The sequence below is a fragment of the Marmota marmota genome, unplaced genomic scaffold, assembly GCF_001458135.2.
Source record: "Marmota marmota marmota unplaced genomic scaffold, marMar, whole genome shotgun sequence".
Lineage (NCBI taxonomy): Eukaryota > Metazoa > Chordata > Mammalia > Rodentia > Sciuridae > Marmota > Marmota marmota.
The window spans coordinates 22742818-22765250 of record NW_025999900.1 but is presented as its reverse complement, the minus strand read 5'-3'; the positions used below and the strand labels follow the sequence as shown (position 1 = coordinate 22765250).

The following is a 22433-nucleotide window of genomic DNA, read 5'->3' as shown; positions in this document are numbered from 1 at the left end:
CTTCATTATTTCAAAATGAAATCTCAGCTGTGTCCTGATAGCAAAGCAGAAGCAATATAGGCTATTTTAGCCATCTCAACAAGAATATTCTGAGGATTAATCCATTTTCCAGGAATGCCAAACATTATTATGAATTTTTGGTCAAGGTACACAGTTATATTATCAGCCTTAAATTTGTTTGTTGAAAGAAATTTATGATTTTCATTCTGGCTTCACAAAAAGGGGTAAACCCTAGACTATCCACAATAACCATAGTCTTCAGCTGTTCTAGCATCCCAACAATTTTAGACTTTATTAGTCCTAATTCCCACTATATGTTCAAGAGCAGCTTTCCCATGGGTGTGGCCTGAGGTCAGGTTTTGCAGACAGCTAGAGTTTTCTCATCTACAGCAGCTTGTTTTCTCAACACTGCCAGCTTCTCTCATGCCACAGGAAAATCCCAGGTAAGTAACTGAGTGTTATTTCCATGGCACATGAAAATATTTTCATGGAAATATTTCAGGTCTTTTGGGATAGGAACCTGCTCTTTATGGAGGCTACTGAGGCATAAGCACTCCTGGTAATTTTGTTTTACTGGTGGGAGATTGTTTAGAGTTTAACTAGAAGTCATTTAAAATAATATAACAATAATAGAAAACAGAAAAGTAAACGATCTTTGTGAACATTTGTTTTAGTTTTTTGAGCTGCTGATTGAACCAAAGGTCTTGTACATGCTAAGCATACACTCTACCACTGAGCTGCATCCCCTGCTCTTTGTTTTCCTTCTTAAATTTAGAGCTAGAACTTATCTCAGCTAGCCCTTGAATTGACAATGAATTAGCTCCAAATTCTCTTTCCAAACACCTGCCCTTAAAATAGACTACCTAAAGGGTTGAGGGGTGTAGCCTAGAGGTAGAGTGCCTGCCTGTTATGTACAAGTCCCTGGGTTTGATCCCCAGCATGGGGGGAAAGAAAAATTATCTGAGAAAAGTTTGTGATTGCATAACAAACACTGAGAAAAAAAATCAATTGTTTTTAATTCAAAATAATACCAAAACAGTTTGTTCATTTATATTAAATTATAATAACCCCAAATTAGAATTGAAACTATGACTTAAAAATATCAAAATATCTCACATATGGAAACCTGTGACGTACATTGGCTAAATAAGTAAGTGTTGTGATTTGGAAGTTAGTTTTTCCCCAAAAGCTCATGTGTAAGACAATGCAAGAAGGTTTAGAGGAGAAATGATTGTGTTATGAGAGTCTTAACCCAACCAGTGAATTAATCCCCTGATTGGATTAATTGAAGGTTAGTAGGGTGTGGCTGAAGGAGGTGGGTCCCTGGGAGCATGGCTTTAGGATACATATTTGGTCTATGGGGAGTAGAAGTCTCTCTCTCTGCATTCTGATCATTGTGTGAGCAGTTTACCTCCCCGACACTCTTCCGCAATGATGTTCTGCCTCACCTTGAGCCCCATGAAATAGAGCTGGCTTACTATGAACTGAGATCTCTGAAACTGTGAGCCCCGAAATAAACTTTTCCTCCTCTAAAATTGTTCTTATCAGGTCTTTTAGTGACAGCAGTGGAAAAGCTAACTAAAACAGTAATCAATAAAATTGCTGAAAATTTAAAAGCAGCTGGGGCAAAACCTTGGATGAATGCTGGGGGGAGGAGCAAAGGAAATGGTCTTCATGTTGATGTTGATTTAGAAGTAAGTCACTTTCCCATGGCAAAGATAAGAGAGGCATTTAAGAATTATTTACCTTTCAGCTTAAAAAAAAAAAAGATGTCTATTGAAAAGAACCCTATTGACAGGCATGAAGACATCATCACTTTTCCTTCCCACCTGCTGGCTGGGATCATCACAGAAGGAGAAGCCTTTGTGATCCAGTGGTAAAAAGAGGCAAGAAATATTAAAACAATACACACCTTTGATTGTTAAGTAAGGGAGAATTTTCTAAGGATGTTTAATTAGTTGAGGCATAATAGTTACTGTGCTATAAACAGACACTTAATCTTTATTTCTAAAAATTTAGACACACAAATCAAGGAGTAATTAAATACTTTACAAAGGTTCCACATTAAAAGTCATAAAAATAGCATACTCCCCTATGAAGTGATTTTAAGAAGAATTCTATTTACAAAAGTAAATTCAGGAGCTTTTCAAGATTATAAACTGAGTTACAGTTGATTTAACATACCTTTGTAATTTTATGTGTAGAGAACTAACTTGATTTTTCTCCTTATTGATAAAAACTCAAAAATAATTTGAGTCCATGTTAGCAAGATTCTTTTGGATAAGATCTTTTTTTCTCTCCAATACCTCAAATTCTTTGGTGTGTACTTCTCTTTTGTCATTACTGGCCTGGTGAAGAAATGATTATACTTCTCAGTAGCAACAAAAGCTGACAAGCAGGGAGTACTTCCTATGGATAAGGCTGTTATTGTACCCAACCCAGCCCAGGGCTTGGGTTTATGTTTAGTGGGAGGATCACCAAAATGTAAAGGAGGCAGAAGGTCAAGACTACCTTCTGTTAATGCTTCTGAGTTTTCCAGAGTTGGGATACAACTCACTATTCCAAACAGAGGAAGAACACTGTCAAAAATAGAAATTCATTGGATTAACCAAAGGGGAATGAAGGGCAGGGAACAGGATAGGAAAAGGAAAGACAGTGAAATGAATCTGACATTACTTTCCTATGTACATATATGAATACACCACAGTGAATCTTACCACCATATACATCCACAACTCTGGGGTTCTAATTAGAATAAGATATATCCCATGCTTGTATAGTTATATAAAGGAATCTACTGTCATGTATAAGTAACAAGAAACAATAAATATGTATGTGAAGATACTGTAACCATTTCCTACCATTATATGTTGCCATGGATGGATTTAGCTATGTGACAAAGTCCCAATAAAAAAATATAGTTTATACAAATGTGGTTCTATTCCTTATTTGCTTTACTTAAGACACATTCTGTCCATGGTTAGAAATAAGCCATGACAGTGGTCTCATCCTGCATTTTTATCTATGATGAGAAATTAGCCGTAACCATGATCTAACCCTGAATGTGATCTTAATATTTTACACCACTGGTAAATCACTAACACATGAAAATAACCCAGCTGCTCTTTTATTACTCTTTTCAATTCTATAGGCTCTACTGCTTTCACTGGATAACCTATCCTCACCTTTTCCCATGTTCTTTCCTCATTTTAAAGGGATTCTTTCCTTTTTCAAAGAAAAAAAAAAATCGATTGGAGAAAACATTCTTCTTTCTTTGTTTCCACCCCACTGTTCTGTTGGCCCCAATGGTTGTTCAACATTCTCTCGCCTACCTCTAAATTAAGTGTTCATTTACACTTAACTGCTGTTTTCCCTTCTCCTTGGTAAAAGGGGGCTGTGAATTGCTTCCCAGGCTTTGGCTCCCCACTCTTCTGGGCTCCCAATGAAGCAGCCTCTCACTATAGTCCATCCTCAAATTTCTCTTTTTAATAAAGTTTGTGTTGGGCTTATGTCTCTAAATCATTTTTATCCATCAGAGCCATTTACCTTCTCTCTGGAACAACCAATGCTAGCTCCTCTCCCTTCCCCTGGTACTGATTTTTGACCGTATGACCCCACTCAGTAGGACAAAATGTGTTGTTCCTGGCTTTAGATAATATATTCCTATATCGCTCTCACAAATCACAAAATGAGTTCTGGAAAGCAAGCTTTTGCCCTTCTACTTCCACTCATTGCTAACAAAGAAATTTTCATAAATGAAATGAATGAGAACCACAGGTTAATGAGATGTTTAATATTAAGAAGAAGAAGAAGAAAAAGGAAGGAATTATTTACATGACTTTTTACAAAACTTCCCATAGAGTATTTAGCAATGGTTCCCAAAGGCCGATCCAGTGACAAGTCTGGGATTACTGCATAAGAACCGCCTGGGAGGTTGTTGAACATAAATATTGGTAGGCCACACCCCTAGAGTTCCTGATTCAGTAGGTCTGAGGTTTGGGAGCCACCAATATAGTGTGTAAATCAATCTCAACAGCTTGAGTAAAAGCCCCATAAGCACATATATAACAACATGCAGATGCCAAATTTTCAACTATGTGAGTTTTTAGAATTTGCACTGTGATTAATATGTTTTGGGAGAAGTATGAGAAGACTTTTCAGTGAAACTTAAGTCCTAATGGGAAAAAGGATAAAAGCCAAGGTGTGTATTCGACTGTCCATTCCTCAGCAGCCTGCAACTATATGTCTACAAGGAGATATGAAATTGCCTCTTCCCTTCTCACCTTCCCCAGCACCCACTAGAAAATGTGCAGTTCTTTGACAAGCCTTTACAGGATCAAATTAATTTTAGTTTACACTTGATTTATGCTCTATTAAAAAATGAAACAAAAGTGATAAAAAATGACTTGGGGTGAAACAGAATGAACACTTAACTAATTCTCTCTTCCTCAAGCACAATGGCCCCTTTCCCTTCTTGGGAATCAAAATATGAAAGACATGTAAGTTACAGCCCCTCAGACTGACTCCACAAATCCTTGTGGCATTTAATGCCACTTTTTCCACACTGAGCTAAGAACCTTCAAATGCATATGTAGTAAAATATCCGCCACCCCACCGGCACCCCGCCTTGGACCCTGCTTATTTGCATCTGTCAATCCACTCTAAGACAGAATTGTTCCTTCAAAGAAACCATGGAATATTGTTCTTCTTTCCCTAAAAGACCTTCCTACTTCCATTGTGTTCTAGGCCTATGTTGTCAAATCCAGGAACCACTATCCCATGTAGCTTTTGAGTATTTGAAATGTGGCTGACTAGTCAATGTTGAGATGTGATCTGTGTGTAAAATAGGCACTGGATTTCAAAGACCTAGAATGAAAAAAATGGAAAATGTTTCAGTATTAACTTTATATTGATGAACATGTTATTATGACACCATTTTGGATATAAGATTGAACAGAGAGCCTACAGAATGGGAGAAAATCTTTACCACCTGCACCTCAGATAGGGCGTTCATATATAGGATATACAAAGAACTCAAAAACTTAAAACAACAACAATAATAACAACAACAACAACAAAAATAATCAAATCAATAAGCGGGCAAAGGAACTGAACAGACACTTCACAGAAGAATAAATACAAATGGTGAACAAATATATGAAAAAAAAATGTTCAACACCTCTAGCAATTAGAGAAATGCAAAATTAAAACTGTACTGAGATTCCATCTCACTCCAGTCAGAATGGCAATTATCAAGAATACAAATAACAGTAATTGTTGGGACGGGATATGTGGGAAAAGGTATATTCATATATTGTTTGTGGAACTACAAATAGGTACAACCACTCTGGAAAGCAGTATGGAGATTTCTCAGAAAACTTGGAATGGAGCCATCATTTGACCCAGTTATCCCACTCCTTGGTATTATACTTAAGAACTTAAAATCAGCATACTACAGTGACACAGCCACATCAATGTCTATAGCATCTCCAGTCACAATAGCCAAGCTATGGGACCAAACTAGGTGCCCTTCAATAGATGAATGGTTAAAGAAAGTGTGGTATATATACACAATATTACTCAGCCATAAATAAAAGAATTTATGGCATTTGACAATAAATAGATAGAACTGGAAAATATCTTGCTATGTGAAATAAGCTAGGCCCGAAAACCAAAGCCCAAGTGTTCTTTCTGATATGTGGATGCTAACCCACAACAAGGTAGGGTGGCGAGGGGAAGAACAGAAGTCCTTTGGATTAGACAAAGGGGAATGAAGGAAGGTAGCAGGGAGGAGAATAAGAAAAACAGTAGAATTAATTGGATTTAACTTTCCTATCCTTGTATATGAATACATGACCGAGGTAACTCACATACAACCACAAGAATGGGATCCTAATTAGAATAAGTTATACTCCATGTATGGATAATATATCAAAATATACTCAACTGTCTTATCTATATAAAAAGAACAAATAAAAAAGAAAAAACGATAAAAATGTTATTAAAATTAATTTTATGTTTCTTTAAATATGTCTTTTAGAAAACTTAAAATTATAATGCACTAATAAAAACATAAAAAATAAAAATAAAAATTATGCCTGTGTTATGCATTTTATTTCTAGAAAAAAGTGCTTTGCTAGGTGAAGACTAGCATTCTGCTTTCCATCTCAGAGACTATTACTTGTGTTTTCTCAGTACTCCTGATCCCCTCTCTTGGCTCAGTATACCTACCTCTCATTTGAACATACCTAACTGAAGAGTTCTTGCCTTATTCTGTCTCTGAGTCTCTGACACAGGCCTGACATGTTTGCCTACCATTATGTCAAATAATGTCTTCCTTTTTATTCTATTTTTTTTTATTTCAACAGATTTTTAATTCCCACTTCTTCCATGAAATCTTCCATTTCTTAAAGAAGACAAAACATCTGTCTATTATTCACTTTCTGGACATTCCAGTTTGGTCACAGAAGTAGCAGGGTTATTTCTGATTTTTTAAAAGAATAGTAATTTATTCATTTACTCAATAACATCCACTGGGCACCTGCTGGAGTCCAGGCACTGTTCTAGCCACAGGGGATACCTAATAATGTCAGCACACAGGCTTAAAATGATGTGTGGAGTGATGTCAACAGGAACACATACACTAAACCAGTGTTCTCCTGCCCTCAGACCCAGAAGGACTCTCTGCTTGCAAACACCTTCTGAGGAAGGATTTAAATGTAGTGCTCATATAACACAAGTCTTCCGGCTTGAAAACCTGAAACTGCATGACTATATAATAAATATTTCCCCTCAACCACAATTTGTATATTCCCTTATGTTTCACTGACTTCCTTAAAAACTCCATCTTCTTGTATTCTATATTTTGCTGAGCCAGGATTAAACACCATGCTTTCACATGAGTGTGTGTGTGACTGTGTATTTATATGGCCATTTATCTCTCACAATGTAGATTCCATTTTTGCTCCCCCTTGGAGGTGAGGAAACTGGGACTAAGGGAAGTTAAATACCTTAATGAGGTCACAGGGGTAATGAGTAAAGAAGTAAGGATTTGAACCTAGGCAGTCTCACTTTAGAACTACAGTTATTAACCACTATACAAACACCAAGGACCATTTAAGCATGATTCTGGCACAATCTGGTGCCAAATAATGACTATACAAGAGAATGACATCTGGAGGGGAAGAGAGGAAAAAGAAAGAATATGAGATAAATATTACTGATTATCTTATTTGAACCCCTAAAGAACATGAAGCCAGAACATACCCTTCAGTCTTCCTAGTTTCCCAAGTAAATAGAATCTTTTATAATTTGTATAATTTGGGGGAGGGTCTACTCACAACTGTATACAAAATTCTGCTTGTGCAGAAAGAGAACTATAAAAAGTGTGTATGTACTCTATAGGAAGAATCTCAAAGGAAATTTGATTCTACACAACTTTCATGTGTACAGCATCTTAGCCAAATATCCTTTTCTAAAATTAGGTAGGAGTACTTAGAATAAGCTAGTTGTCATGTGGCAAGCCTCTGTTCACATTAGGCCTATTCCTGGAACTATCCCTACATGGAACAGAATAAGCTGTTTTCTATATAGTCAAGTGACACAGTGTCTAAAATCTTTTCATAAAAATTTACCATTTATAATTTCAAATCATCTTTTAAAATGCAACGTGTGCTTCTGTTCAACCTGATAGATTGGAAATGCATGCTTATCTCAAACCTTTCTTCAAAGTTCACTAACATGACAGCATCTCACTCCCACCACTGTTTGTTTGTAGATCCATTTCTCATTCTTCCTTTATTTGGTTCTGCTCAAATGTGGAGGGACTAACCCTTGCCATGCTGGGCCTTCCAAGCTTACATAGGTTCAGCAAGCAAGAGCACTGTTAGTGGGAGACTGAAGAGGATAAGAAGGGAGAAATTAGAGTATTTATCACTTTACTTGTCTGCTCTAGGCAGAAGATCTAGCAGTAGATGGGTCTCTTTTGAAGCTCCCGCTATAACAGGTAGACCCACCACAATTATAGCTCTACCAGGGTTACCAAAACTTACCTTCTTGCTTTGTCCAATCAATATGGGGTAGTAGAGCTATTGCTAATCACTGGGTTGCCTCATTACTTCTGTTTGCTCCTTGTCAGTTCTATCTTCTGTATAATTAATTCCTTGCATTAAATTACCATTGTTTCAAATACTTAGGGTATATTTTCTTGGTTGGGTCTTGACTAATATAGCTAGTAAAAGAACAACAATCATAAATAAGCATAAACTAATAAACACAAAGACGATGAGCAGGAAGTACCCATGGATGGGTGCAACATATATTTTTGTAATATGCAAATGGCTGGAGGAATGGATGAGAGAGAGCTGTAGCAGGGGAAAGGCTGCTACACCCTAAGTACTTGAGGAAGAGGATACCAGGAAAAACCCTGGGAAGCTTCAGGCCTTGGGGACACTGGATACTTTGGAAGGTAGGAATATGTGACTGAAAAGAGAAGGATTGCTTTAGAGTCCACACATGTTGTCCTTATCCACCTCCCAGGTAGGAACCTGAAGCTTATTCTGTGGAGGCTGAATCAGCACAACCTCAGACTAGGGATAGCAAAAGACAGGAGAGTGGCTCCTTGCTAGAAACATAGTGTTATAGTTTGGATGTGAGGTTTCCCCCAAAAGCTCACATCTGAGACAATGCAAGAAGGTTCAGAGAAGACATGATTGGGTTAAGAGAGGCTTAACCCAATCAGTGAATTAATCACCTGATGGGATTAATTGAGTGGTAACTGAAGGCCGGTAGGGTATTGGGGTGTAGCTTTGAGTATATATTTTATATTTGGTGAGTGAAGTCTTTCTTTCTGCTTCTTATTACTATGTGAGCTGCTTCCCTTTGTCACACTCTTCTGCCATAACATCCAGCCTCACCTTGAGCCCTGAGGAATGGAGTCTGCTGTCTATGGATTGAGAACTCTGAAATCATGAGCCCCAAATAAACTTTGCCTCCTCTACAGTTGTTTTGATTGGGTCCTTTTAGTCACAGCAGAGAAAAAGCTGACTAAAATACATTGTAATGATGTGGATTTTTTTTTTTTATTCTCTGCCACACATGACTTGGAGTAAAAGATTCCTCACTGGGAAAAAAAAAAAAAAGTGTCCCCAACTATTGACATTGGAAATGGAAGAGGAAGTTTCTAACAAACTAACCAGATCATTGTGGGAAAAAAAAACCAAAAAAACAACCACCTTCAACAAGCCCTACCATGTCATTTGCTATTAGTTTGACAGTATGGAAAACAGTAGTGAAAAGGAAACTGTAGAAGCATTTGTGAAAAAAATAGCAACTAGCAATAGTCTTACGAAAATAAAAGAATGAAAATGAGGCAATAATGAACTCCAGGAAAATAAAGCATTAAGTGTCACTTGGTACCGCAGTGGGCAATGTTTGCATAGTCAAAATAATTAAACAGTTCATTACTGATAAAAAAAATGGACAGATGAAGGGAAGGGAAATAGGGGCTAGGTATAATTATAAATGCCATGAATAACTACACATTTTATTCATATTAGTGCTATATTAGTTTCCTAATCTATTCCATTCTTCTCTTCTAGCTTCTGGTGGTTGCCAGAATCCTTGGTGTACATTGGCTTTTAGCTGCATAATTCCAATTCCTACTTTTAGTGTCATGTAGCTGTCTTTCCTCCACATCTGTTTCGGTCTCTTCTTATAAGGATACAAGTCATACTGGATTTAGGGCCCACCTATTTTAGTATAATTGAATCTCAATGAATATCATCTACACCAAATAAAGTCACTTTTTGAGGTTCTGAGAAGGACATGATTTGGGGCAGAGAGCATTATTCAATTCAATACAATCAGTATAAACATAATAGTTAGAAATATGGAAATGAATTCTAATGAAACAGCTAAAAGTCAAGGGTTCTTACTTCTGGAATGGAAACTGATGGGTTTAAGGAAATAACATTTATGCTTCTAAGGCTTGGAACAGGCATGCCTATGGCATACTGACACCTAGATACCCTCCTTCAGATCAGAGAAGAGGATCATACTCTTCTGGTTGACTGGCCAAAGACACTAGTTTTTAACAACAGGTTTGAGAGAAAATGACACTTTTGGTCAGATCTATACTTGCCAGTATGAGACCATCAGCTCTATTCTTCATGCTACAGGGATGGTGAAAGCATGTATGAAAACAGAGTTTCTGTCAACCTGAATGACTTCAGTGAGCATAGTCTCCCATTGCTACGGTCCCTAAAGTCCATATATGAAAATACTAAACCCCAAGGTAGATTTAGGAGGTGAAGCATTTGGGAGGTGATTAGGTTTTGAACAGCATTAATACTCTTATAAAAGAGATTCTGAATGCTACTTTGCCCTGTCCACCATGCTACTATATAGTGAGAAGGGGCTGACTATGTGCCAGGAAATGGACCCTAACCAGCACCAAATCAAGGCAAATGCCTTGATCTTTCACTTTCTGGACTCCATAATTGTGAGAAATAAATTTCTGTTGTTTATTAGCCACCCATAATGGTGTTTTGTTGTAGCAGCCTGAATGGACTAAGATACCTACTCATATTAAACTGAAGTGGGAATGACCCCCCCCACAAATCCTTGTAATCTATTGAGATTTGTGGCTTGTTACTGATGCTATAGCAGCATAACCTAGTCTATCTTGTTGAACGCAAGGCTTAGGGTTAATATTTGAATTTTATACAATGAATGTTTACTATTGTGATAAAAGTAAAAATGAATAAATAAGTTGTAAATGAGAATGTAAGAAATAACAGCATTAGTAATTTTAGTAGGTTTTTTTAAGTGCATGGTATTCCAAGAACACTGGATTCTAAGTTGCTGTAGGCATTGTCAGAGTGCGGCATGGAAGAGGGGCATGGTGGCACACACTTATAATTCTAGCTACTCAAAAGACTATGGTGAGAGTATTGAGAGTATAAGCCCAGCCTGGGCAACATAGCAAGACCTGGTCTCAACAGCAACAGCAGCAACAACAATAAAAAGTAGGGCATGGGATCATCAGATCAAACAAACCTCATAACTTTTTAAGAACTGTTTTCCCTCTCCTTGGATATTATTACTTGAACGGTGGTACACTGAATTAATCCAAGTATGGTATAGCTCATTCTACAATATCTCATGTGTTGGATATAGCAATATGAATGTGTTTATTTCTTGGGAGTCTAGTCTTTACTTTTTGGGTTCTTTTTGTGCCTAATCCTTTTCTTTGCTGAATGAAAAACAATAGATTCTAAAAATTTATTTTCAAAATCTTTTCTCAAAGGTTGTTTTTTTTTCATTCTGCAAATGATCAATTGCATTCTTTGGCATGAATTTATCCCCATTTAAAAATGTAGTCATCTCCTGTAGAATGTAAGAGTAAAGAGATTCCAATACTTTAGTCTGCTCCTGTCCAATCACTATCACCATTATGTCAATTGCCTAATTGGTAAATCCCATTGATCTTTCCATCAATCTTCCATTGCATAGTTAGTTGCAAATACTCTGGGTTTTCAGTTTTCTCTATGGTTAGGGTCTTTATTCAATATACTTTTTATTGCTGTGCAGGTCAAGTACCATCTAGTATCCAGTTATCATCTTCAGGGTACCTGTATTATTCTTTCCCCTTGAAGTTAGGCAAGGGCATGTACTAATTCCAATTAATGAATGCCATTTTCATGAAAATATTTATATAACAATGAATATATAAACCTCCAGTTATTTGGCACATCTATTTCAAGAAGTAAGCAATTCAATTCTAGTCCAGCAAAATGAAACAGTTTTGAAAGTTCATGGTCATGAGGTTCCCATGCCTCAAAGAGCTCCTCAAATTGTGAGCTCTTTGAGGCATAGCTAGTCTGGAACCCACATGCTAGGTGCTCAAAAACATATTTGTTGAGTGGATGAATGAAGAATTGGGGGGAAATGAGTGAATGATCATAATTTCAATATCACATCTTGTTTAAATCATTCTTATATCTCCTGTATACCCATTTGAAAACTAATTTAGGGAGTCACCCTTAAATGAGTAAGAATTTATTCCTGAGTAAGACTAGAAACAATATTATGGTTTTTTAAAGAAAGTGAACACAGATTCTAAGCATGAGTTTCTGAAACCTATAACAAAAGATGATCCAGGGTCCTTGAATTTGAATGAAATTTGTGATTTTTCTTCTTTATCTGTTTTGATTTAATGACTTGAAGCTGTTTCCAACTGAATTTTGTATCCTTACAAAATCTGTATGCTGAAACTCAAATCCCCAGTGTGATGGTATTTGGAAGTGAACTTTTGGGAAGTGATTAGGTTTAGAAGTCATGAGGGCGAAACATCCATCATGGAAATAGTGACTTTATAAGAAAAGGAAGAGACAGCAGAGCTTTCTGTCATGGCCAAGTGAGGATACAGTGAGAAGGAGGCTGTCTGCAAGCCAAGGAGAGGGCCCTCACAAAGAAATGAGCTTCTCTGACCTTGATTTTAGACTCTCCAACTTCCAAAACTATGAGAAATACTCATCAGTTATTTAAGTCACCCAGCCATGTTTTTTGTTACAGCAGCTAAGTCAGACGCCAAATTCTCATTTTCTCTTTTTCAATGAGAAATGTAATATTATTTACACTTTAAATTATTAAATTATTAATATCAATATTATTACACTTTTCCAGAAACCAGTCTAAGATTCTCCAGATTCTGTAGATAAAGTAACATGACCATACAGTGACTACTCTGACTTATTAAGTATTTCCTGAGACAGTAATGATTTGATCAACTACCATTGTTGGATAGCACTCTTAGGCTTCAACCAATAAATGGAGACTTTCATTAAACTCTAACAACTTCTAATGGCAATAGGGAGTTCCATAATTCAACCACAGGATAAACTTTTTAAAAAATGCTTTAGGATCATATTAAACCTTATAAGATTTTGTTATTTTTTGTTTTGTTTTTTGTTTGTTTGTTTTTGCTCTTGGTAGATAGATATAATACATTGCCCTGATTTTTATCTCCCTTCAAGAGCAAATTCATTTCCCTATAAACATGGTATTTTGAATTGGAAAAGAGTTATAGGAATAAATTCTTTAGGCACCATTTAAGAAGCTTACTTGAAATTTTGGAGTCTCACACCAAATGCTTACTATTAAATAGCAATATGTTATATGAAATGTCAAATGAAAATGCTATCATAATTCACTGGATAAAGTTGAATTTTTACATCATTTTGATAAATTTTCCTCATTTACCAATATAGCCACAAATCATAACTTAAGGTTGTCAAGTGAAGGCAATAAAATATTACATACCTTCAGATGACCTCTATCCAGAAATTCTTTTCACTGTTCACATTTTATCTGTCAAATAGTACTTTCTTTAAAAAGCAAATACAAATGCCATTATAGGGAGAAGCTACCAGCCTGGGACAAGTTCTAGCATTTAGAACTCTGACAGATTTTAATTTGGATATCAGCCAAAGTCAATAAAACTTGTTCATGCAGAAACTTACCTGGTTTTCACCACATCCAGGGGGTGCATCAGGCAAATTTCTACAAGACCTGAAAGATGATAAAGGATAGTCCAATAAACATTTATGTAAACACTGGTTCTTATTCCTTGACCCTATTAATTTCTCAAAGTTGAAGATCCAAATAAAGAATTTGGAACTTTGGACCTGACAACCAATAGAAGTAGACTAGTTACAAAAGACAAAAGCTTAACATGATTTTATTTCAATGGGAGTAGAATTTTTGAGTATTTCCTTAAAAGTGCTCTGTAGCTTGGTAGGGCTAATGGAGAAAAATGAAACAGGAATCAGCCTGTATTCCAATCATGTAAGCAGGTATTATTGCAATCTCAATCCAGATCAATTGATAAAGACTGGGAACATCTATTATTTATAGAAATAAACATTAAAATGGAATCAGATGAACTGTTACCATAGGCCTAGAAGTGGCCTCAAGAAACTGAATCATACTATGTACTTCTTGGCAATCGTATTACCTAGTATGAAGTCACAGCCTAAATAATGTGTAGGGAATAGATTTTAATAATTTCTCTTTTTCATCAAATTGAAAGTCTAACATAAGAAAGAAGATGACTCAAATATCCAGTTCCATTTAACAATCTATCCTAATTGCTTAGTTTAAGACACATTAATTAATTGCTAGTTCAAGACAAATGAGACCTAGAAAATTTGCTCTCACCAAGCTGGTATTTAAATTTAAATTCATCAGTCACAGATAAACACAAAATAAAATGATTTAATCTTCTCACTCATGCATAATATAAAAATTATATTGCCAATCATCAACTATAAAACCACTTTTCCTGGGAGGGGGGAACACTAGAACTTCATAGTAACTTGAGGAAGGTTGTGAAAAATGCACAAGAAACTTAAATAATTATAGATTTAGATCAGTGCTTTTCTAATAGACCTTTTTTTAAAAATTTTACATTCAATATAAAACCAGAATAATAGACACTTATGAGATAAAATAGCGTGCTGGGGTTGTGGCTCAGCAATAGTGCACTCACCTAGCACGTGCGAGTTGCTGGGTTCAATCCTCAGCACCACATAAAAATGAATAAATAAAATAAAGTTATTGCATCGAACTACAACTAAAAAGTATATTTAAAAAATTTTTAAAAATAAAATATCTACAAGTGAAGTTTACTTTTTAATGGGCTAAACTATATAAACCTTCTACTCATTTTATGGATAAAAAACACAATAAAAACTTAAGCAAACTACAGTATGAAAATAATTCGAAAAACATAAAAAGAATCATACTGTATATCAGGAAGTTAAAATCTTCCATTGCTATTTTCATTTGAGGCAACTGCTGCTTTATCACAATAACAAGCAAAATAGACTTGCTACTTGATTTGTTTAAAGTAGGAGAAAGACTAATTTTATAAAGCTGGACATAAAACTTAAGGAAACCCAAAAGTATACTGATGTTGTAAACTTAATATATCATAAATGTTTTTGGTGTTTCTACAGATTTGTGGCACTTTAGTGAGCATAACAATTCTGTATGGTTCCAATGAAGCTGGGAATGTGACTACTATGGGCACAGGAAGGCATGGGCTAGCCTCTGAACTTGTAAGTTAGGATATTACTGAATGAATGCTCCCTTCTGCTTAAGTACATGCCTTCACGGGGGCCAATATTGCTGGGAAAGGATTAACATTAGTTTGTTTTTAATGCTTCTCCCACTTTCCATCTTTTCTGAGAGGCTGTCCTGGCCCATTCAACCCAAACCTACACTGAACATTAGTTCCACTCTCTTTCCTCTGATAAAAGCTGAGCTATACCTCTTTTCCTAATAAAAGTACAAACACTGTCATGCAATGATTAGTTGGCAAAAGAACAGCTTCTCAGTATTCAATTTCTTGGGACTTTTCTTTTTTTCTAGAATGTTTTACTCCTATAAGGACACACATACACACACACACACACACACACACACACATACTTCTTTTGAGAATTCTACTCACCTTCAAATCTCAATTTTGGCAACCATTTTCCCAGAAATCCTGGGGCAGAGATGATTAGTTATCCTCTCGTATTCATCCCCTCTTTTTTTCTGGCTACCCAAAATAAATAATGCATTTCCCAGTTTTCCCTGCTGCTGGACATTGCCATGTGATTAAGTTCTGGCTAATGGGATGTAAGTAAAAGTGGCTTGAGCAACATCTAGAAGTCTTTCAATGGCAGAGAAATTGTTCCTGTCATTCTTTCCCCTCCTTCCTATTGTGGAATGGGGAAATGGAGTTGAAATAGCCATCTTGGACAAGGTGACTTTGGGAATTGAGGTCACAACTAGCATAGTAACAAGACAGAAGTAGTCCTTGACATTGTGGAGTTGTAGTCTGTCTACCTCCAGATATTCATTTTGGAGAAAATTTTCTGTTTACTTTAAACTACTGCTATTTGCATTTCTGCCACATGCAATTGACCTAATTCTGTCTGATTAGGAGCCATTTAATGTGCACTACCAGAACCCTGAGCTTGTATTCTGACACTGCAACCATCTATGTTCTTGTCTGAAAGCTCCATGAGGGCAGAAACTCCACCTGCTTTGTTCATCTTTGCATTCTTATCACTTTGCATGATGATTGCACTTGGTAAGATCAAGAAAATATTTGATGAATAAACAAATGAATGCTGAGTTGTGTTTCTGTGCATGCCATCATAATTCTCAAAATAAACTGAACTGGTAGCTACTTATTCTGCACTTATTTCATTAGTTCGAACATTATACAAATAAGCAGGTAAGGGCAGAGAAGTAATCATAAAAATGATACTAAATAAAGCATAAAAGAAGTACTTGAATACAGAATTGCAATGTTGTTTATCACACATCTAGATGTTCAGCTATTAAGTAAATGTGGAAAGACAACCAGCAAACTATAGTTTGACAAATGATTGTTGCAAGCTGTGTGATTTCATGGTATTGTGCAAGGTACTGGGAACAGTCTGATACAGCATCGGGGCTGCTGGAAAGGCTGAAGGATTTCAAAGGTCTATACAGAAGTGACTCATTGAACTGAGTGCAGTGGCTCATGCCTGTAATCCCAGCAATTTGGGAGACTGAGGCAGGAGGATCACAAGTTCGAGGCCAGCCTTAGCAACTGAGTGAGAATTTGTTTTTTAAAAAAGTGACACCACTGTAATGATTTAGATATAAGGTATTCCCTAAAATCTCATGTGTGAGAGAGTGCAAGAAAATTTAGAGGTGAAATAATTGGGTTATGAGAGTTTTAACCTAATCAGTGCATTAATCCCCTCTTAGGGATTAACTGGGTGTTAACTGTAGGCAGGTAGGGTATGGCTGGAGTGGGTGGGTCATTGATGCACAACTTTGGGGTCTATATTTTGTCCATGGTGAGAGAACTCTGTGCTTTCTGGTGCCATGTCCTGAGCCTTCCTCCACCACTCTTCTCCCATGATGTTCTGCCTCACCTCCAGCTCAGAGCGATGGAGTAGGCCATCTGTGGACCGAGAACTCTGAAACTGTGAGTGCCAAGTAAACTTTTCTCTGCTAAAATTATTCTTGTCAGGTCTTTTTGTTACAGCAGTGAAAAAGCTGAGTAAAATACTCACTGAGGAAGGTAAAAATAAAGGGAAGATATCAAACAGAAAAAAGTAACATACATATAATCATCTTTCAATCGCAGTGATTTAGTGTTGCTATTTACAATTGAAAATGTTGTTATTTATGTTCTGCATCAGTTCAAGCCTTATGTGACCGTTTCCTTTCATCCCAATTTGTCACCCTTCTTCAAACAGTATGTTATAGATCACATAAAACAAATGACAAAAATATAAACAAATATTTTTCAATTTTTAAGTAAAAATGTAATCTGTGGTCTTGGAATTCTTTGTATTTTATTATTTCTTGTCCTAAGTCACAAGGCTGATTTCTGTGAGGTAAAGTGATATATTTTAAAAATAAGTATCTCACAAGGAAGCAGTTCTAAGGTTTTCACCTTCTTTGCCAGCAACCACTGGTAGATATCTTATAACTCAACGATATCCTTTTTCTTTAGAGCTAGGAATAGAAAACCACATCAAAGTCATCACTACCCAGAAAGGACAGGGTTGTACTTTTTTTTTTCATTCTGGAGACTTAAAATGCTTACAACATAAACCAGAGGATTTCTTTCTTTCTTTTTTTATTTACCCATCTCTTTACCCAGAGAAGGTCTCAAAAAATTGATAATAGCAAGTGCATTACTGCAATGATGGGCTGATTGACTATGGAACATATGCACCCCCTGCTAACTCCCTAATTGAATTTTAAAGACTAGAAATCTAGATATCTGTTGTCATTCCTGTGCCTTCCTTTCCACTCCACATCTGCCTTCACCCAGGAAAAGTGTTGCTGTGGACTTCCGTGACTCATTTATTTATTTTTGAAGTACTGGGGTTTGAACACAGGGGCATACTAACACTGAGCTGTGTCTCCAGACCTTTTTTATTTGTATTTTAACATAGGGTCTCACTAAACTGCCAAGGCTGGCCTCAAATTTGGGACTCCCCTGCCACAGACTCCCAAGTTGCTGGGATTACCAGTGTGTGCCACTGTGCCTGGCTTCAGTGACCATTTTAGCAAAGAATGTAGGCTTATGGGAAGCAAACTGGATGACCCAAAGTTGAATATAAATTATTAAAGAAGAATATTGAGAGATTCCTTAGTTAAAGTCTTAAGATTGATTTTAATTATATGCAATCTTATTATACACTGGTCTGTCCTGAGATGCATTTTTGAGAATAGAATATTCTAAATCTATTCTGCCTTATTTTTACTGAATCAATTTACCACTCCTCTTTCAACAGTTCCATTCTTTCACCAATTATATCATATTAACCTTATAATTCCATTACAATCACACTATATCTATATCAAGATTAGCATTTACCATACCATGCTATGGTTGGCAATATGTAGAAACATATAAAAATTTGTCCACAACACATGTCTATACCTAGTGGTTTCTCAATAAATGTTGGAGGAAATCCTGAATTACAATAAAACAACAAATGATAGTATTCCTTTTCAATAGTTTGTACAACATGAAGTTATGAGAAGTTAGTGTGTACAGTGGGAACTCACTCAATCCAAAGAATTCATAATACTTTTTTTAACTATCTGATAGTATTTGCTTTTGAAATTTTGTCTTATTTTTAATTGATAAGACAGTTGTGTATATTTATGGTGTACAACGTGATGTTTTGATATAAGGTTGCATTGTAATATGATTAACTCAAGTCAATTAACATACTCATTACCTTGCATAGTTATCAATTCTTTTGGGTGGAAATATTTAAAATCTATTCTTTAAGCAATTTTGAAATATGCAATGCCTAATTATAGTTGCTATTATGTGTAATAGATTACTAAAGCTTATTCTTCCTGTCAGGCTGAAACTTTGGACTTTTGATCTGTTAGAGTCTGTAAACAGTCAAAATAACACTTGGCATTTTGCCAGGGGAATGTTAGAGTTCGTAAACAAGTCTGGATGGTGCCTGGCAAAACGCCAGAGGGAGTGGTTTGAGAAGTAACAAAAGCGAGCCATTAAGTGTGGAGATTCCTGATTGGTTGACTGCTGTATCTAGTTTATGCTAATTAGATAAGCTGTGTGGAATGTATAAATACTGCTCCTGTCCTGCAATAAAGGGCTTCCACTCCTGCTGTATCAATCTACACAAGTTGTTCGTCACCCCCTGGTTAGTTTGCTGCAGCCGGACTGCGGCATTGATCAACATGTCCCTTTCCCCATCCAACCTCCTCCCTGGTTTCTGGTGATCAGCATTCTAATTTCTTCTTCCATGATTTTGACTTTTTTGGGATAACATATATAAGTGAGGTCATGCGTTACTTGTCTTTCTGTGTCTATATTATTTCACTTGGCATAATATCTTCCAGATTTATCCATGAAGTCACAAATGACATGTTTCTTATTTTTTAAGGTCTAATAGTATTCCTCTGTGTGTGTGTGTGTTTGTGTGTGTATCTCACATTTTCCTTACCCATTCACCTGATGATGGACACTTAGAATTCAGATTGATGACATCTATTGTAAATTGTGCTTCAATAAATATGGGGGTTGGATGTTTCTTGGGTAAATTGATTTTAATTCCTTTAGATATATCCCCAGATATGTAATTGCTCTATTATTTGGCAATTCCAATTTTAGTTTTTTGAGAAGCCTCTATTGTGTTATCCATAAAGTCTACATTAATTTATAGTCCTACCAACAGTATATGAATTTCCCTTTCTCCATAACCTTTCAAATGTTTGTTATTTTTTGCATGTTTGATCTAGACTGTGTAACAGATCACTAAAGTTTATTCCTTCTGTCTAGCTAAAACTTTGGACCTTTGGTCAACATGTTCCCATTCCCCATCCAACTCCCTCTCCAGCTTCTGGCAACCACCATTCTACTCTCTACCATTCTATGTGGGATGAGATGACATCTCCTTGTAGCTTTGATTTGAATTTCCCTGATGATTGGTGATGCCGGGAATATTTTCATGTGTTTGTTGTCTATTTGCATATCTTCTTTTAAGAAATGTCTGTTTAGGTACTTTGTCCACTTTTAAATCCAATATTTGTTTTCTTGCTATTAATTTATTTGAGTTTTTTGTTTGTTTGTACCACGAATTGAACACAGGGGCACTTAACCACTGAACATATCTCCAGCCCCTTTTAAAATTTTTTATTTAGAGACAGGTTCTAGCTAAGTTGCTTTAGGGCCTCACTAAATTGTTGAGGCTCGTTTCGAACTTGGGTTTCTCCTGCTTCAGCCTCCTGAGCCACTTGGATTATAGGTGTGCACCACCATGCCCAGCTTGAGTTCTTTATCAGATCTATAGTTCACAATATTTCTCCCAGTGTATAGGTTCTCTTTTCATTGTATTGTTTCCCTGGTTTTAGAAACATTTTAGTTTGAAGAAATTCCATATTTTTCTTTTTCTTGTCAGTGCTTTTGGAGTATTATCCAAGAAATATTTATCTAGATCAATGATGTGGGACATTCTCCTTCCATTTGCTAGTAATTTTACAATTGTAGGTCTTACATTCAAGTCCTTAGTTCATTTTGTCTTGATTTTGTGTATGATGTAAGATGAAGGGTCCAATTTCATTCTTCTGCCTGTGGATACCCAGTTGTTCCAATATCATTTATCAAAGAGACAATTCTTTCTCCATTGTGTGTTCTTGAAATCTTTGTCAAAAATCAACTGACTTTAAAGGCATGAATTTATTTCATGACTCTCAATCCTGTTCCACTGGGTCTATATGTCTGATTTTATGCCAGTACCATGGTGTTTTGATTACTAAAGCTTTGTAATAGATTTTGAAATCAGGTATATGATAACTTTAGCTTTTTTCTTTTTACTCCAGATTACTTTGGTTATTTGTTAAGTGGCTATTCTTTGGTAGTTCCATATAAATTTTAGGATATTTTTCTATTTCTGTGAAAAATAACATTGAAGTTAATAGGGATCACTTTGAATCCTAATGACACTTGGGATGTATAGATATTTTATCAAAATTAATTCTTCCAACTCATAAATAAGGATAATTTTTCCATTTATTTGTTTCATATGCATAATAATGTTTAAGGTGGGAAATAAGTGGGCTGATAGGTTTTGAATTCATATCCATCCTTTGAATGAATGGTAAGTAAAATTTTACAAAGCAGAGAAAATCTCAATGCAGTGAGAAGCATTGAGGCATTCAAGCATCCCCAACATGTCAGTTGTAAGTTAAACCCATGTTTTCTTTTTATCAGGCCCCAAATCTTTGCATTGCACTATAGCCCCTTCTTTGGCATTTTAAAATCAAACCTAAGATCTCTCTTTTGGTCTTGATGTTCACACTGTTTAAATCATTAACTGATTTTGCATGGTATTTTTACTCTTTAAAATATAAAATAATTATTTTTATTGTTAAAGAGAATCACAGACAGATGGTTTCATACTGTGCAAATTTCAAATTTAAAAACAGAACAGCTATAGACAGAACTGATATTTTTTCATCTACTCTACTAGTCAAGCAAATCATTACAACATCCTATTTGATAGCCTGCCCAGAAAATGTGGTAGCCCTACTGAATTATAAGCAATGTGAGACTCATAAAGGGAAATTAAATATATTATGCTTTTCCCTAATAACAGGGAAGGTACATTACCTTATTACCATTGTGGCACAGTAAATTAATAATATGCACACTGAATTTGCCAAACAGATAATGTATTTGGTAGGTATGAAAGATATTATTAAAAGTTATGTGTTTGGGCAAGCCATAGTCTCCCTTAAAAAACTTGAGGCAAATATTTTTATATAAGTTTACTACTAGTATGGTATTTTTTTTAAAAGAAACTAACACTAAGCAATGGTCATTAGCATATTATTTAGCAGGAATGCAATAGTTTCCTCATTCCATACTGCTTGCTCTCACAGTTTGCTATCTAATTGACTTAAGAATTTAAGGAACTATATTTTGAAGGTATAAACATGCATTATAAACATTATCCTCTAGGAATGTTGTTAAATGGAGCATGTCCAAAAGGAGGGAGAAAAACTAAAGCAGGGTTCAAAAATAAGTGAACTTTAAAAAAAATCATTTGAAAGGCAAAAATGGTCTAAAAATTATTAAACTAATAAAATTTCAGTTATGAAATTTGAAAAAAATGAATACAGCAATCATACAAGAAAATATAGGTCACCAAAGATGGTAGGAGTGTAAATATTATAATCACTTTGGAAAACAGTACAGAAATTCCTCAAAAGACTAGGAATGGCTGGGTGTGATGATACATGCCTGTAATCCCAGCAGCTCGGGACACAGGCAGGAGGATGGAGAGTTCAAAGCCAACCTCAGCAAAAGCAAGGGACTAAGC

The 22433-nt window shown here is 35.8% G+C and overlaps 1 protein-coding gene across 7 annotated transcripts in view; it reads right to left on the bottom strand.

Moving 5' to 3' along the window:
- Slc25a21 (solute carrier family 25 member 21) overlaps window positions 1–22433 on the bottom strand; it is a 487747-nt gene that overhangs the window by 188123 nt on the left and 277191 nt on the right. For all 7 annotated transcript variants that reach the window (XM_048798671.1, XM_048798670.1, XM_048798673.1 and 4 more), the window contains one exon: window positions 13524–13572. In XM_048798671.1, the coding sequence (XP_048654628.1) occupies window positions 13524–13572 (49 nt within the window). The remainder of the gene's footprint in view (window positions 1–13523; window positions 13573–22433) is intronic.